This window comes from Eretmochelys imbricata, chromosome 6 (genome assembly GCF_965152235.1).
Source record: "Eretmochelys imbricata isolate rEreImb1 chromosome 6, rEreImb1.hap1, whole genome shotgun sequence".
Lineage (NCBI taxonomy): Eukaryota > Metazoa > Chordata > Testudines > Cheloniidae > Eretmochelys > Eretmochelys imbricata.
Window position 1 is genome coordinate 104,188,210 of NC_135577.1, and position 18,145 is coordinate 104,206,354.

The window sequence follows — 18,145 nt, forward strand, 5'->3', positions numbered from 1 at the left end:
TCTATTCCTAGCTCCGCCACTAGCCTGCTGGGTGATCTTGGCAAGTCACTTTACCTCCTTGTGCCTCAGTTTCCGTATCTGTAAAATGTGGATAATGATTCTGGCCTCCTTTGTGTTCTAATAATGAAAAGTGCTTTATAAGACCTAGGAGTTATTATTATTACCATCTTGTATTCATAACTGAATTTGTCTTTGAGTTACTAGAAAGCATAGGATCTTCTTTACCTTCTCCAATTTTCAGCTTTGGGAAATATTTTTCATCCACTAGGGAATTTCTCCCTCTTTTTTCCTTCATTTCAGCATGATGATCCCTGGTAATGCTGCCGGTGTGGCTAAGCAATTCCTCCGTTGCATTTTCCATCAGCTAGCTCCCAATGGTATATTTCCACAGCTGTTCCAGAGCAATATCAAAGGTAATGTGCAATGCCTGAGTGATGGTGACAGAAATGCAATCATCTCAATCATTCCAACACTTATAAAAAAGATGTGGTTCTGATTTCCAGATGGAAGTTTTTTACGGACCCTGGCTACATCTCTTATGGACTTCAGTGAGCTGAGCTCCGTAGCTGCACTGAGCCAGCTATTAGAGGTATGTCCACAATAAGGCTGACTGTATTAGGTACTACCAAGTATATCTTTCCGTCCTCCTCTAACATTCTAAGAGCATGATCCTACACCATTAAAGGCAATGAGAATTTTTGCATTGACTTACATGGAAGCAGAATCAAGCCATAATATCTTCCACCATTTTCAGTCAGAGTTTTGCTCTCACTTCTCCTGACAGCTATTGGGTCCTCCCTTCTCCTTGTTGCTGCAGGCCATTCCTTTCCCCTGCACTGTTTCCATTTCTGTGCATGGTTCTTGTCATAGTTCTGTTGCTGCATGTAAAACCATTTCTCCTCTGTATCTAATGGCAATTCCCTCTCTGCAATCCTCCTCTGTGGAATCCCTTGAGGTTATAGTCTAGTCCCTCTGCTTGTTCCATTCTACTTCTCCTCCTAACTTGTCTCTACCTCAAGTCTCACTTCTACACTGATAGGGTATATATCTTTCAGCACTACCAGGAACATGGGGATTGCTTCTTTTCCTTCCAGTAGTAGCCCTATAAGCAAAGCTTTTGACAATACTTTAGCAGTGCTTGCATCCTTTCAGGCCACCCACTAGAAACTAAAACAATTGCAGTCTAATCAACAGTTGCACAAGTCTGGCATTCTTTCCAATATAGGAAAATGATAGGTATGTACAAGACAATTCATCACACGTGGTCTGCTGGGCCAGAGACGTGCTGGTGGCTGGTTCTTAATGGATGTGTATTTCAGTTGCCTAAAGATGATTCCGCAAATATATGCTGCTCTAATCTTTTCCTTACCACTATCCCTGTTGATGATCTGCCTCATACTTTATCAGTGGTAGATGCTATATAGAAGCAATGTACTTTAAATTATTTGTGGGAGAAGACAGAAATTGCATTATTATTCTGACCTTGGCTATTGTAAGTGTGTTTTAAAATATTGTTTAGATGGTCATTTTTGGATGTTTAATTTGTTTTAAAATTCTGCATTTTGTTTTCTAGGGTTTAAACAACAAAAAGAACTTGCCAGCAGGGGGCGCAATGCTACGTTGTTTGGAAAACATTGCTACATTTATGGAAGCTTTGCCAATGGATTCTCCTAGTAACCTCTGGACCACTATTAGTAACCAGTTTCAGACTTTTTTTACCAAACTGCCTTGTGTTTTGCCACTTAAGGTATGATGCATGTAATGCAGTTTTTTATTTATAAGGGTAATATGTAACTGATCAACCAAAACATCTGACACAAGGATTGTGCTGCTATTGGCTAAGGCATGTGCAAACTGTTTGAAAGTTGTATACAAACAGAGTATAGTTTGTAATATTTTGTTGTATATTACCTGACATTTCCAGTAGATCAGGTTGCACTAGAGTGCCTGATCTGTCCCTCTGTCTATACCCTCCATCTAGTAGCCACCATAACTATGGCTGGGGTGGGAATATTTTTCTCCTCCTCACCTTCCAGGTCCTCTTTGTCAGATTAGGACAATAAATTAGTGATAATCAACATTCTTGGCAATAAAAAGTTCATTCACTGTTACCTCCTTTAGAAGAATTAAATACCATAGGAAGAAACGCTACCTCTAAATAAGTTCTTAAAATTAATGAATACATAATAGCCAGTCAGGTAGATAAGCCTTCAGCCATCAGAAATTGAACACATCCTGCTTGACTGACTAGGTTATAATCCCATCAGAGGAACCTAATCAGGATATAGTTGTGGAGACCGAGTTCAGCGGCTCTGGGATCTGAGCTGTGAACATTCATGGCGCCTGCACTTTTCCAGTAAACAAAGTTCCAAAGGCCTCATTGAAAGTCATCTGAAGTCAGTGCGACTCTCTCCATTGACTTCCATCGGTTTTGGATCAGCGTTTAAGGGCCAGATTTCGATACATTTACTTATACTGAAAAACAAGTTGCTCCCCGAGCGGTCCCATTGAAAAACACCACTCTGGCAGTAAGACACCATTCAATACATCTTCTGTTGTTGTAGCCATGTTGGTTCCAAGATATTAGAGAAACAGGGTGGGTGAGGTAATATCTTGTATTGGATCAATTTCTGTTGGTAAGAGAGGCAAGCTTTCGAGCTACACAGAGCTGAAAAAGAGCGGAGAGAGACACTGGGGCCCAGAGCAGCTACAGAAACATAGGACACTGGACTCCTGTTAATCCCTCAGGAACATGTTCCCATACTAATCAAATTCTGTTGGATTAGAAAACTTGGAGATTTTCTGTTCTACAGAGGGTAACGTCAGCGTCCTTGACAGAGCAATTTGGAGTGAACACGGCAAGCCAAGCCTTACTGAGATTTCCTCCTCCCAATCCTCCTCTTGTAGGCTTTATTGCTGGAGGGGACAATACAGCCCATGATATTTAAATTGGCAGCATCCCATTAAAGATAATTTAGAAGTGATGGTTTTTTGACTTCACTTATTGTATGTTTACAGTCACCATTACAAACAAGAGGTGTGCAGATGAAGACATTAACTTTTTTCTTTCCACAGTGTTCTTTAGATTCCAGTTTAAGAATAATGATTTGCCTGTTGAAGATACCTACCACTAGTGCCACCCGAGTAAGTTCAAGAAATACACAACTCTTCTCTAACAGAGTTATCCATCCTTCACTGTACTACAAATTTGTTCCTTATCCCCTAGCTAGAGAAGTATTATATGTGAGCATGAAAATTTGCAGTCTACTATTCTATAATGAATGCCAGAAGCTTCAGAATCTAGGTCACATGAAAGTGTGTGCGCGAATGTATAGCTTCCGAAAGGTTTGATGTTTTTCTAAAACAACTGTAATGATAAACTTCCCCAGAGTCTGATCCTGCAGTCCACTCACTAGTGCAACTCCTGTTGAAGTCAATAGGAGTTTATTTTTTGTAAGCACTACCAGTAAGCACTGGTATCAAGTAAGCACTGGATTAAAGGTGAAACTCTGTTTTCTATTCCTTTGCTTCTAATTTGTTTTGTAAACATGAAGACATATGTCAGAACAGCCTTTTGTCTGAAATGGGGTAAACCACAGCAACACATCCTCAGAGTTAAAAATAAAGGTTCTGTTCCATTAAAGCTTTTCAGAACTTGAATGTTATTTATTTTGCTGAATGATTCAGTTATTGATTTCCCTAAAATCATATTTCACTGCAGAGTCTTCTTGAGCCATTTTCAAAATTACTAAGCTTTGTCATTCAGAATGATGTCTTCACTCTGGCCTACCTGGTGGAACTGTGCGGCTTATGCTACCGAGCCTTCACTAAGGTAATAATGAGCTGATGTTTTTCCTTAGGGACAACTGAAAACAGGGAAGAAAAATTATTAGTTCCCTAAGTGGGAAATGCATAGGTAAAAGCTGAAATCAATGTTAAGTCTCAGTCATGTCAGCAGTTTTAATATAACTTGACTAATCAGTAGTTAGGTTGATGCAGTGCCTATCAATAATATTGACTTTCATATTTCTGGTACAGGCACAAATAAAGGGAACTTGCTGTAGAGGTTGTGAGGACAGGATCACAAAGATACACCTTTTATGCCTGTGAAAATTCACTCCGGTATAGTTCATGTCTGGGATTTGGCATGATTTAAAAATGTGTGAGAAAATGTAAATCCTGTCAAACATCCCCGAGTATATGTGTTCAACCACACATCGCTGGCAGTCAAAAAAATCAAAATATTTTGCAAATGTCCTATGGCTGGTAGCATGTCTTGACAGGAAAGTTCATAGGGAAGCAGTGTGGACTTATAGAACAGAGGACTGGGAGTCAAGAGACCTGGGGTGCATTCCCAACTCTACCTGTTTGACCTTGTATGAATCACTCAACCTTTCTGTGTTTCAGTTACTACACATGTAAAAAGGAGATGACAGGTGCCCACCTTTGAAAACTCTTTGAGATACTTGGATGAAAGTCACTCTATATTGTGACAAAGTTCCTCCTCTACCTTGGTGGGTCTTGCGCTTATTGGCAGATTTGCTCACCTTGGAGCTTCACGACAGCCCTCAGTTTGGCCGTTTTCATGAACCCACAGTCCAGGTCAACTCCTCCTGTGTCTGACCAGGAGTTGGGAGGTTTGGGGGGAACCCGGGCCCACCTCTACTCCGGGTTCCAGCCCAGGGCCCTGTGGAATGCAGCTGTCTAGAGTGCCTCCTGGAACAGCTGTGCGACAGCTACAACTCCCTGGGCTACTTCCCCATGGCCTCCTCCCAACACCTTCTTTATCCTCACCATAGGACCGTCGTCCTGGTGTCTGATAATGCTTGTACTCCTCAGTCCTGCAACAGTATATGTTCTCACTCTCAGCTCCTAGTGCCTCTTGCTCCCAGCTCCTTACACGTGCACCACAAACTGAAGTGAGCTCCTTTTTAAACCCAGGTGCCCTGATTAGCGTGCCTTAATTGATTCTAGCAGCTTCTTGATTGGCTGCAGGTGTTCTAATCAGCCTGTCTGTCTTAATTGTCTCCAGAAGGTTCCTGATTGTTCTGGAACTTTCCCTGTTACCTTACCCAGGGAAAAGGGACCTACTTAACCTGGGGCTAATATATCTGCCTTCTATCGCTCTCCTGTAGCCATCTGGCCCGACCCTATCACAATATGTACAAATAATAATAATGAATAATTAGCCAAATGCATTTTTATATCAGTTATTGACAAGAGGATATACAATACACAAACAGTAGAAAACAGACAAAACTTTTAGCAGAGTTCCATAAAGTCCATCAACTCAGTTGTTAAAGCAATAAACACAAGCCTTATCCAGCCTTAAAGTAGACAATTTCCCAACTTAGTCATTATTATCAGAACAATAATTAATACCAGGGAAATAATTTCTTTCATAAGTAACTACATGCTTTACCAATTCAATATTACACACGTACACCAGGGATCACATTACCCTTCACCAGAATATAGCTACCTGTTAAAAGGGGATGCGGCATCCATAATAAAGGTAACATCAATAACAGCAACAGTTTAATGACAAGAAAATTAAGAAAATCATTTTATCAGCTGAAATGATGGGGGAACTTCAGATAGATGGAATTTGTCAGACACCCAGGTGAACTCTTGCAAAAAGTTGCTATCTCTAGCGACAGCAAGTGGACAGTACCTTGGTTTTATGTGTCATGTAAAAGATAGATTTTACGAAGGAAGAGATCCTATATCTGGGAGGTCCTGTCCAGCGGTTAGAAATAATTACTCCAGTGGCATAAAGGACAGAAGGATGGGTCATGTGGAGTAGAGTCAGTAATGTGGAATTGGCTCCCAGCTCTGCCATAGACTTCCTTAGTCAAGTCCCTTAAAATCTCTGTGCCTCGCTGTGACGGGGTGCAACTTACCACTGTGGCGCCTCCTGCTGGCTGTCATGGGGATTAGCTCTTCTGGTGGTGTCTGGCTGCCGTCATGTCTGCTTCAGGACCCACGTCTCTCCCAGAGCCGCGACATCCCCTTCATTACACAGCCCTCTGGCTGGCCACACTCTGTGCTCCCCCCTCTGCGGGGGAATGTATTGCAGTCCGATGGTCCAGCCACTTCCTCAGCGGCGAGTGGAGGAGAAGGGGGGACCTGGGCCCGCCCACTACTCTGGGTCTCGGCCCAGGGACCCCATAGATGGCAGCCATGCTCTGCATCCCCTTCATCCTCTCAGCCTACTTCCTTGGGCCACTTCCCCACAGCCCCAGCACCATCTCCGCCCTTATCTCAGGGCCTCAGCATGCCAGCAGTCAGCTGGGAGCTGGCTCTCACTCCCCTGGTCCTGCCCAGCACTGCTCTGTCCAAGGTGCTAGCTTTTCTCCTCCTGCAAGGCAGGAGCCTCAAGCTCCAGGGAGCAACTGAACCTGCCCTTCCCAGAAGCTATTCTTATATGGACATCTCCTATTGGCTGCCTTTCACACAGCCGCCCTAGGGCTTCTTTAACTCTTTATAGGCCAGTATGGGGCGGACGCCCCATCACACTCGCTTTTTTCCAGTCTTTACAATGGAGACCATGATCCTTCCCTACCAGACAGAGGTGTTACGAGGCTGAATTCGGATACTATAATGTATAGATAGCATAAATTCCTACCATGTCTTAAAATGAGAAACAATCTGAAAATCTTTGTCCCAAAATAATACTTGGCACTCTCAATATAACACACCTGAATCATTTTGTGTTTCGGCTGTGATAAAAGAATTCATCCAGAGCTACCAGAGCAAATCTTGGAGCGTATGAAATATCCAGTTCTCCTCACATACACACTATTGCTACCTCATTTCAATAAAGTTCTCTTTCTGGTGTTGGATCTTGGTTAGCATTTTTTCCCTTATGTTTGCCAGTCACATATTCTAAGAATATATTGACTTATTTCATTACAAACAGGAAGCTTGGATTATATCTCTTGGTGAAAATTCCTGCTTGAATTTGTTAATGCGAACTGGTGACCCAGAATGGGATCATTAGCAAATGTTTTTTCTGGAATTTATACCCAGAAAATGCTTCATTTAGTAGAACTTCACACTACATTATCCTTGTTATTGCTGAATCTTTACCATACATTTTCATTAGAATTAGCGAATTTATGACTGCAATGAGGAGAAACTTACCAGTTCAGCTCTCTGTGTTTCTTATCCTGGAAATCCCTGTATCTAAAGGACTGATTTCTCTGACAGAATACCACACAGGACTGCATGCTGGACAGAATACAATTTGTGAACCCTTGAACTACTCAGATTCACTTGTCCATGACACAACTTAGTTTTGTCTGCTAGAACCAACCATAGCAACAATAGCACACTCAATCTATGTGTATGCTACGGGGTATGTAGTAGTGTTGTAGCTGTGTTGGTTTTAGTATATTAGAGAGAGAAGGTGGGTGAGGCCATATCTTTTATTGGATCAACTTCTGTTGGTGAGATAGACAAGCTTTCGAACTACACAAAGCTCTTCTTCAGGTCTGTGAAAGGTACTCTGAGCATAAAAGCTTTTATCTCAAATGAACTCACATAGGAAAATGATAAAAGACAAAAACAACCTGTCACCTGTGGGTGAACACTTTTCATGAAATGATTGCTCTGTATCTGACCAATCAGTCCTCATTCTCAAAGGAAACCTGCACAACACTTAAAAGATGAGCCTGGGAGCTTAAATTCATAACTCTGCTAGACACTTAAAATCATGGACTGAACAGAGACACTGGATTTATGGTTTATTACAACAATCTGTAACCCACTAACTCTGCCCTTTTTTTTCCTATGACTGCAGCGTTGTTAGTGAGCCACTCTACCTTGAATGGTCACTTAGAACACGTGCTAACTACCTATGCTAAAAAAATCTCTTCCACCTTTTATTTAGCTGTGACGCTCAGAGTACCTTTCCTAGACCTGAAGAAGAGGTTTTTGTAGCTGAAGAGCTTGTCTTTCCCACCAACAGAAGTTGGTCCAATAAAATATATTACTTCACTTAACTTGTCTCTCTTATGCCATGGGCTGGTATTTATCCCTTTCCAAGGAGCAATGCATTCCCCCACAGCACACATTTTAGAGGTCAAAGTTGTAGAGTTGGTCAACATTTTTTATCCAACATTTGCATAATCCTCTGTGGGAGAAATATCTCAGTTTCTCTTGTCGTTAAGTTTCCTGGGACTCACATCAGTCTCATATTTCCTTATCTGAGTTTATTTTCTACGTCACCGGTCTGATTTGTCAATGCCAATGGTACTCTCATGCAAATAGCTTTGCCTCTGAGGATTGTAATCTCAATATCTTCAATTTCCCTCTCAGTCTCTTCAAGTCTTAAGTGGATGCTTTGTGGATTTCTTATCTCTTGCAGCCACTCAAGTTTGAACCCCAACTTAGCCTTTTACGAACAGTTATAGAACTCATATTAAATAAATGTGGCATTGAATTGTACATGACATCATCTTGCTATTGAAACTTTATGAGCAAATTATAATGTGCCAGATCCTCAAATTTGGTAATTTAGTATAACTCCATTGAAGTAACCGAAAAATCAAGTTTGTTTTCCTGGCTTGTTTTGTGGGTTATGGACTATTCTATTAAGGAACTGAATAAATTCTGGGGACTTTTTTTTTGTTTTTGAGTGAGGGTCATTAGAATTAGTGATAAGATAAACCTCAAAGTTTCCACACCTATGACTCTCCAAGGTCACTGTGTCCACACATACTGCTGGTAGGGTTTATATAAGGCTTGCTAAGCAGCCTTTCCTTATATAGGCCCACTGCATTTTGTTGAGGGAGTGAGCTTTGATAGAACAAAGTTGAACAAAGCTGCATTCCAATCTCTTTTATACCAGTTTTACACTTATGTAACTGCATAGGGCCTTATTCAGTTTTACACTACAGCCCCTTCACACCACTCTGGCAGTGTAAAGGGGGCTTATGTGGGTGTCAATTACATTTATTTGTGTAATGTATACCAACAGAGTGGTGTAAAGGACCTTAGTGAGAAAGGGAATCTGGCCCATGGACTTCAGTGGAGTGACTCCTGATGTACAATGGAGTAAATGAGAGCAGAATCAGGCCCATTCAGTTTTTAATGCAGATATCTAAGAACTGTAGCTCTTTATCTAGAGTATCAGTAAATCAGTCCGCATACATTTATTTGCACTGCTGTGCTCTCTTTGTAATAATGGGTATGAGCAGAGGAGTTTATTTCAGAAATATAACTTCAAATGATGGAAGTTCTCCAGAGTTTATTGGCCTTGTTTGTGTACCCATGCCTGCTTGGTGAGCTGTTCTGTCCTCCTCCAGTGCAGGGGCGGCTCTACCAGTTTTGCCGCCCCAAGCAGTCTCCACCGAATTGCTGCTGCCGCAATACCCCTGGAGCTGCCACCAAGTTGCCGCCACGCTTGGAAGAGCGGCGGAGCTGCCGCCGAGTTGCCGCCGTGGGACATGAACTGCCGCCCCATTTTGAATGCTTCCCCAAGCACCTGCTTGGAAAGCTGGTGCCTGGAGCCAGCCCTGTTCTAGTGGTACCTAGCCCATCTAAAGATCTAGGAGTCTGCTACAGTCTCGGCTAAGAGCCATGTGGCTTTTAGCTCCTGTAATAGAGGCTCATGCACTAAGCGTCGGAGGTCCCAGGTTCAATCCCGATGACCGAGGTCTGTTGGCGTTACATTTGCACATCATCCGCAGATCTCAAAGTGCTTTACAAACATGGAGGACTAGAGCACAAGATAAAAATCTGCACTGAGTAAAGAGTAGTGCTTTGTTATATTGTCCTTAGAATAGTTTGGGAGGGAGATTGTGATCCACAGAAACTGTGGTTCCCCCACTGCTCTGGGGAGGGAGTAAACTGTACCAGGTCTATATCCAGAGCAGCATACGCTGCCTGAAGCGCTCTGAGAAGCAAGATGGGTGAGGTAATATCTTTTATTGGACCGACTTTTGTTGGTGAAAGAGAGACGCTTTCGAGCCACACAAAGCTCTTCGTCAGGTCTGGGAAAAGTACTCAGGGTGTCACAGCTAAATATCGGATTGAACAGGTAGTTTAGCATAAGTAGTTAGCACATATTCTGAGGGACCATTCAAGGTGAAGTGGCCTGTAAATAACCCTGCAGTCATAGGACAAAAAGGAGGGTTAGTGGGCTACAGATTGTTGTAATAAGCCGTAAATCCAGTGTCTCTATTCAGTCCATGATTTTTAGTGTCTAGCAAAGTGCTCTTTGTCTGGCTATTTATTGTAGGGTTTTATGCTGCTGCTCATTACTTGTAGTATCTGAATGCCTAGCATATAAAATCAGTAGCAAATCTCCTAGTCCAGTTTATGGAGTCTCTTGTTCTGCTCCCTTTTCAGGGTAAAAACTCTGCTTGGGGTATTTTTCGTTTGTTGATGATAGTTGATTTGTTTGCTACAGTTTTTCTTTCCTTTCCTTTTCTCTTTAAATTATCATTAGTGGTAATGGTTTGGGGATGGGGCCACTTTTGCATAGACTAAGGTAACAATGCATAGAGCTGGTCAGAACATTTTCAGTGAAATTTCATATGATCAAAATATGCTGTTTTGTCAAAGCCAAAATGTTTTGGCTTCAACAAGTTACTTTTTTGGGGTTAAGAGAAAAGGGCTGTTGTGCTCTGTAGCCTGGTGGTTAAGGCACTGGTGTGGGAAGCTTCCTGAATCAGAGTGCTCTGGGATGATAAACTCTCCTTTGACTCAGGTAGAGCAGGGAGTTGAACTTGGGTCTCCTGTATCCCAGGCTAGTGTCCTACCCACTAGGACAGACAAACACCTCAGACGTTTTGACACCGCTTCCCAAATAAAAAACGTACATTTCGGTACAATGCCATTGTTCACTAAAATGTTCAAAAGGTTTTGGATTTGTTACAGTAAGTAATGAAAACAGCTTTCGAAACCTTGACAGTTGCTGTGCAATGGAATTGTCATCCACTGACCAGCTCTACTGTTGTGAGTATCATTCTTGCTATAACGGAAAGGCTTGTTCGAAGAGGAAGAGCTATGCAGCCTTCAGTGTTGTGGGGCGGAGCCAAGACTCTTCCCAGTCCCCAGCTCATTCAGCCGATCTCCCTCTCAGTTGCACTTACTACCTTGCATGGCTGCTGGTTAATGAAACCTCACAAGACTTTTGTGTGGTAGAGGCAAGTATTAATTATACCCATTTACAGATGCCATAAAGAGCAAAAAGCCCTGACGCAGTGAACACTGATGCACATGCTAAATTTTACTAACATGAGCAGTCCAATGGACTTCAATGGGGTTACTCTTGTACATAAATTAATCATTTGTGTAAGGGCTAGTCTACACTACCCTGCTATATCGGCACAACTGCGTCAATGCAGCTGTGCCACTGAAGCACGTCTGAAGTGCGGTGTGCTGATGGGAGAGCGCTCTGAAGTCGACGTAATTAGTCCACCTCAATGAGGGGAAGCAAAGTCGGTGGGAGAGCGTCTCCTGCTGACAAAGTGCTGGTGTGGACAGCACTTAGGTCGATATAACTTGCGTTGTTCCGAGGGGGTGGCTTTTTCACACCCCTGCATGATATAAATTACATTGACTTAATCGGTAGTGTAGACAAGCCCTAAATGTTTGCAGGATCAAGGATTCAGTGGCGGAGCTAGGAAAAGGACTCCCTCATTCAAATTGCACAGTAGTGATCAAAACCCCTTGAGCTGCTAGCTTCAATAACAATTTACAGATTGGTTCCACATATCCTATCTCCTAAGGTCAGAAAATATCAGATTGAGATTTGTAACATCTTCAGCTAATCTCATCATCTGTCCCATCTCCAAAATTTGTGTTCTTGGCCAACAGATTCTAATCTCCATCTCCTAATCTTCCCTCATGCTTTAAAATGTTTTTTTGTTGAACGAGCTGTAACTAAGAGGGATTTATTGTGGAAGTGGAAAAGTACTGCTTGGCTGATGAAGTCTGTATAGATGTCCGAGCTGGTTTAACAGAGACACTCATTTTGTGGGGAAAACAACGGAAGAATTCAAGATCAAATTTGGAGCTTTTATGATAGGCTTAATAAAAGACTTATGCTACATGAGTTTAGTGCTAATTTTGTTTTTCTGATTCAGACCTAGCTACTGACCTCCATATTCTTTTGTACTTTATAAGGTAGATCTAACCATGTAGCTTTATATGTGTATAGATATATAATTTAATTTATCTATACTTTACATATAAAATATACAAACACTTAGACAGGTCCTGATGCAAAATCCACTGAAGACAATAGGAGTCTTTCCATTGACTTCTGTGGCCTTGGATCAGGCCCATAGTATTGTACAAATGAATGGTGCATTATTTGAATGCTTTCTGGGAAGGAAGGCCAAAGGTACACACCTGTTTCTTTTCTCTTGACTCATTTTTTAAAATTTCTCAATTAAAAACAAATGGAAAAACAAATTGAGGCTATGGGGAGCACTGTGGTGCAGTGTTTGGTATCAGTGCACTTTAGGTGAATTTCTAGACATCTTCACTTATTTTATTTTTTCTTCTGTTTAGGAAAGGGATAAGTTCTACTTGTCCCGCAGCGTCATCTTAGAGCTACTGCAGGCACTGAAGTTAAAGTCACCCTTACCAGATACGAACCTGCTGCTGTTGGTACAGGTACAGTAGATAAGCCTTTAAAACTATTTCGTGCTATCAACATATTGTGAGTGCTCAGACCTCAATTCAGCAAAGCACCGAAGTAGTGATTCAGCCCTTCACCATTCCAAATAAAAGCTAAGTATGTGACGTTAAGCATGTGCTTGTCCGAATCAGGGCCTTCAAAACTAAGGATGACATCTGAAAACATGGATGCCTAAATTTGGACACCTAAATTCATATTTATGCACCTAAATAAGTGGCCTGATTGTTAAAGATGTTGATGACCCACAGCACTTTTGCTAATGCGCTAGCCTGCACATCCCATCTCAAAGGAGTCTCAGTCTGCATGGTTCATATCATAGCCCCACAGCTAGCCAGGTGATAGACTGTGATTAGCAAGGCATGCTAATGGGCAAAGATTCAATTTGTTCCTGCTTAGAGGAGCCTCAAAGTTGTCTCCACAGCATGTCCGTCCAGGCCATTAAGGATCCTCCCCTAGTTGAAAGAAGAAAAGGAGTACTTGTGGCACCTTAGAGACTAAGGTGCCACAAGTACTCCTTTTCTTTTTGCGAATACAGACTAACACGGCTGCTACTCTGTCCCCTAGTTGAAAGCATTCTTCTAACTTCGTAGTGTAGACCAAGCCTAGGAAACATTTCTCCTCCTCCCTTGCTATTCTGCTGGCTCAAGACAGGATTTAGGCTGGGATTTTCTAAGGGAGTTAGGCACTCAAATATTATTGGAAGTCCATTGGGGTTGGGTGCCTAACTCCCAGAGACTCCTTTGAAAACCCCAACTTTAATCAAAGAACTCTTCATCTATCCTAGCTACCTATGTGACTAAATTAGAGATGAGCCTGCGTTGTGAAATGCAAACCTGGATCCAGACTTCTTTCAGGTTCAAGGGCGTGAGAAAGATCCAGTGTCCTAGTTTGGATCCCACTTTAACGGCAGATGAATTTTAAGGACTCCTGTGGAACCAAACTGAAAAAACATGCCATCCAGCACAGACCCCCTCCTGAGGACCAGCAGTTTTGAACACAACCAGCTGGCAGTAGCTGTCCTCTGCTGTACAATGAGCTGGCCAATGTTTGCATTAGATAGTTTTAAAATGACGGAGTCAGCATTAAAATGACACAAATGGCCAAAAGCAGGATGTTGTGCTCTGTAGATGCCCTCCTTGGGTCATTCACAATGTCCCGCTCATCACAGTGTCTTCCCCCTTTTATCTGGCCAGTGCCGCACAGCGCATATATTACCTCTCCTGAGTCTCACTGGTACATTAGTTGTAGAAACTAAGCAGTTGCTTATTGACAGAACAGTAAAACCGACAGCTTAAATTGCAGAGTCATTAGAAAAACTCTGAAAACAACTATTATAACATCAGTATTGAAAAAACCGATTTTTTTGTGTGTGTGAGGAAAAGTGATTTTATTCACTTTAACTAAAAATCAGAAATGTGTTTTTTTTTAAGCAGGGACTTCAGGTAGTGTCATCCAAAAACCCAAAGAAATTAAAAAGGAGGAGACTGGATGGGTCAGAGAATTGTTAGTGTTCTTCAAAACACTGGTCCAAATCCAGCCCGGGGTGGTAGTGAACAAAGTTACCACCTGATGGCTGTGCAGTGCTTAGGGCCTGCTCTTGTGAGGCTCCGCTGCAGCTGTCCTGCTGTAAGATCTCCCGGGTAGCCGCTCTGTGCTGATGAGAGAGAGCTCTCCCATCGGCATAATTAAACCATGCCCAGTGAGCAGCGGTGGCTGTGTCTTCAGGAGACGCTCCCCCACTGTCTGTCGGTGAAACTTCTGTTGGTCAGGAGGGTGTTTTTTCATACTTCTGACTGACAAAAGTTTTACCGATTAAAGTGCTAGTGTAGACATAGCCTGACTGCCACTGCATCACAGGCTAAGCAGTTCCAGCTTTTCCACATTGCTGTGTCTATTCACTTCAGTCCTGGGGCTACCTTGACCTGTGACAAGATACTTTCATCTCCAAGCCGATTCAAGCTTGAGTTCCTCTGTTGAGACTGCTGGAAAGGGTGCCAATTAATGACAGTTTTGGTGGTTTAATGATGTAATGACTTGTCCGCTAGGAACTGGTCAACCTATCTTGTGTAAGGTGTAACCACCTATCCAAGTGCCTGATCCAGGTAGAGTCTGAGTGCTTTCTAAGGGCTGGGAATAGGACCCAGAGCTACTGACTCAATCCCATGCTCCAGCTGCTAAACAAAACTCCCTCTCATCTACTTGTAAATACAGAGCTACAGTTGCTGGTAACCCAGCACTTTCCCCATACACTAAATTCACAGAAACACCCTTGAAAATAATCAGCTAGTAACGTCACATATATTAATAATTATTTTAGATTTGTTTCAATATCCTTGAAATGAGATGTCTCATTTCCCCACGTTACCACAGAGAAGCCTGTAGAAAATTCATATCAATTGTATCATGTTAATCAAACCCGTGGCAGAGGTAGCATGAAATGAACACAAGGACAGTTTTATTTGCACAAAGGTTCCTGCAAACCCCCCCCCCACCTGTTAATGTGTATATACACCTCTCTGCGTGTGATGCATAGAGTACATTGGGATTCACTCCAGATGATCGAGATAACGTGGGGGCTAGGAACACTTTATTTTAATGATAGATCAAGCGTGGGCTGAATAACAAAGGAATTACTGGAATGTATATTTGACACCCACATTAATTCCAGATTACTCACTGCCATCAGCGTTACTGATGACATATATACTAAATGTGATGAGAATAATTTTTTCACACTTTACTAGGAAGGTGATAACACTTTGGGCCTAATTATGCCTGGCTGGGTCACAGGTGTTCTGAGTAGGTTGGAAGAGGTACAGGGAGTCTCTTCTTCCGAACAGCCCCTGCAAGGGACAGCTATAATGTGTTTGCTTGTGCTTTCTGGGAGTATGCTAAATACACACCATGCTGGTTTAATTGACAAGTAGAGCTTAGTTTGAATGATTCCCTACAGCACTTTGTAAAGGGTGTTCTGCCTAGTTCTGCTGTCCAGCTGCTGTGTGCTGCATAGGGATAGACACCACCAACCCGCACTGCAAAACTCCCTTTGGCTTGTGCAGCTCTGCCAGCTCCCCTTGCACTCAGGGCAGGGCACCCCTAGTGTGGGGCACTTTTAACTCCCCTGTCACATGGTGTCATCCACTGGAGCACCACCTTGTGGCCAGGGGTGCCTCTGCAACACCCTGCTCCTGTTTTCCCCTTCAGGGCTCCTTAAACAATACACAGTCTTGCTCAATCGCAGCACTTCTTGGGGTCTGATTTTTTTAATTAAATTAACAAAGTTTCCAGAACATTTGAAAATGTTCCCCTCCTCCCTGACATACTGTCCCTTCCTTGGGGACCATTGCAGGAGACTCTCTCTCCCTGCAAAAAGAAAAGGAGTACTTGTGGCACCTTAGAGACTAACAAATTTATTAGGGCATAAGCTTTCAAGAGCTACAGCTCACTTCATTGGATGTATACAGTGGAAAATATAGTGGGGAGATTTTACTTACACAGAGAACATGAAACAATGGGTGTTACCATACAGATTGTAACAAGAGTGATCAGGAAAGGTGAGCTATTGCCAGCAGGAGAGTGGTGGGGGGAACCTTTTGTAGTGATAATCAAGGTGGGCCATTTCCAGCAGTTGACAAGAACAGTAGGGGGGAAAATAAACAAGGGGAAATAGTTTTACTTTGTGTAATGACACATCCACTCCCAGTCTTTATTCAAGCCTAAGTTAATTGTATCCAGTTTGCAAATTAATTCCAATTCAGCAGTCTCTCGTTGGAGTCTGTTTTTTGTTATTTTTTGTTGAAGAATTTCCACTTTTAGATCTGTAATCAAGTGACCAAAGAGACTGAAGTGTTCTCTGACTGGTTTTTGAATGTTATAATTCTTGACGTCTGATTTGTGTCCATTTAGTCTTTTATGTAGAGACTATCCAGTTTGGCCAATGTACATGGCAGAGGGGCATTGCTGGCACATGATGGCATATATCCCATTGGTAGATGCGCAGGTGAACGAGCCTGTGATAATGTGGCTGATGTGATTAGGCCCTATGATGGTGTCACCTGAAAAGATATGTGAACACAGTTGGCAACGGGCTTTGTTGCAAGGATAGGTTCCTGGGTTAGTGCTTTTGTTTGGTGTGCAGTTGCTGGTGAGTATTTGCTTCAGGTTGGGGGGCTGTCTGTAAGCAAGAACTGGCCTGTCTCCCAAGATCTGTGAGAGTGATGGATGGGTCATTTTTCAGGATAGGTTGTAGATCCTTGATGATGAGTTGGAGAGGTTCTGTGGTAGGTAACTTCTGGGTACTCTTCTGGCTCTGTCAATCTATTTCTTCACTTCAGCAGGTGGGTGTTGTAGTTGTAAGAACGCTTGATAGAGATCTTGTAGGTATTTGTCTCTGTCTGAGGGGTTGGAGCAAATGCGGTTGTATCGTAGAGCTTGGCTGTAGACAATGGATCGTGTGGTGTGGTTTGGATGAAAGCTGGAGGCATGTAGGTAAATATAGCGGTCAGTAGGTTTCCGGTATAGGGTGGTGTTTATGTGACTATCGCTTATTAGCACTGTAGTGTCCAGGAAGTGGATCTCTTGTGTGGACTGGTCCAGGCTGAGGTTGATGGTGGGATGGAAATTGTTGAAATCATGGTGGAATTCCTCAAGGGCTTTTTTTCCATGGGTCCAGATGATGAAGATGTCATCACTGTAGTGAAAGTAGAGTAGGGGCATTAGGGGACGAGAGCTGAGGAAGCGTTGTTCTAAGGCAGCCATAAAAATGTTGGCATACTGTGGGGCCATGCGGGTACCCATAGCAGTGCTGCTGATTTGAAGGTATACATTGTCTCCAAATGTGAAATAGTTATGGGTAAGGACAAAGTCACAAAGTTCAGCCACCAGGTTTGCCATGACATAATCGGGGATACTGTTCCTGGTGGCTTGTAGTCCATCTTTCTGTGGAATGTTGGTGTAGAGGGCTTCTATATCCATAGTGGCTAGGATGGTGTTTTCAGGAAGATCACCGATGGATTGTAGTTTCCTCAAGAAGTCAGTCCTGTCTCGAAGATAGCTGGGAGTGCTGGTAGCGTAGGGCCTGAGGAGGGAGTCTACATAGCCAGACAATCCTGCTGTCAGGGTGCCAATGCATGAGATGATGGGATGTCCAGGATTTCCAGGTTTATGGATCTTGGGTAGCAGATAGAATACCCCTGGTCGGGGTTCTAGGGGTGTGTCTGTGCGGATTTGTTCTTCCATCTCACCATCAACCTCAGCCTGGACCTGTCCACACAAGAGATCCACTTCCTGGACATTACGGTGCTAAGAAGTGATGGTCACATAAACACCACCCTATACCAGAAACCTACTGACCGCTATTCCTAACTACATGCCTCCAGCTTTCACCCAGACAACACCACACGATCCATCGTCTACAGCCAAGCTCTACGATACAACCGCATTTGCTCCAACCCCTCAGACAGAAACAAACACCTACAAGATCTCTAT

General features: G+C 42.8%; 1 protein-coding gene across 3 annotated transcripts in view; it reads left to right on the plus strand.

The window, feature by feature from the left end:
- Window positions 1-18,145, plus strand: part of UNC79 (unc-79 subunit of NALCN channel complex) — a 145,383-nt gene that overhangs the window by 101,415 nt on the left and 25,823 nt on the right. For all 3 annotated transcript variants that reach the window (XM_077820409.1, XM_077820410.1, XM_077820411.1), the window contains 6 exons: window positions 301-413; window positions 504-589; window positions 1,574-1,747; window positions 3,076-3,144; window positions 3,722-3,832; window positions 12,529-12,633. In XM_077820409.1, the coding sequence (XP_077676535.1) occupies window positions 301-413; window positions 504-589; window positions 1,574-1,747; window positions 3,076-3,144; window positions 3,722-3,832; window positions 12,529-12,633 (658 nt within the window). The remainder of the gene's footprint in view (window positions 1-300; window positions 414-503; window positions 590-1,573; window positions 1,748-3,075; window positions 3,145-3,721; window positions 3,833-12,528; window positions 12,634-18,145) is intronic.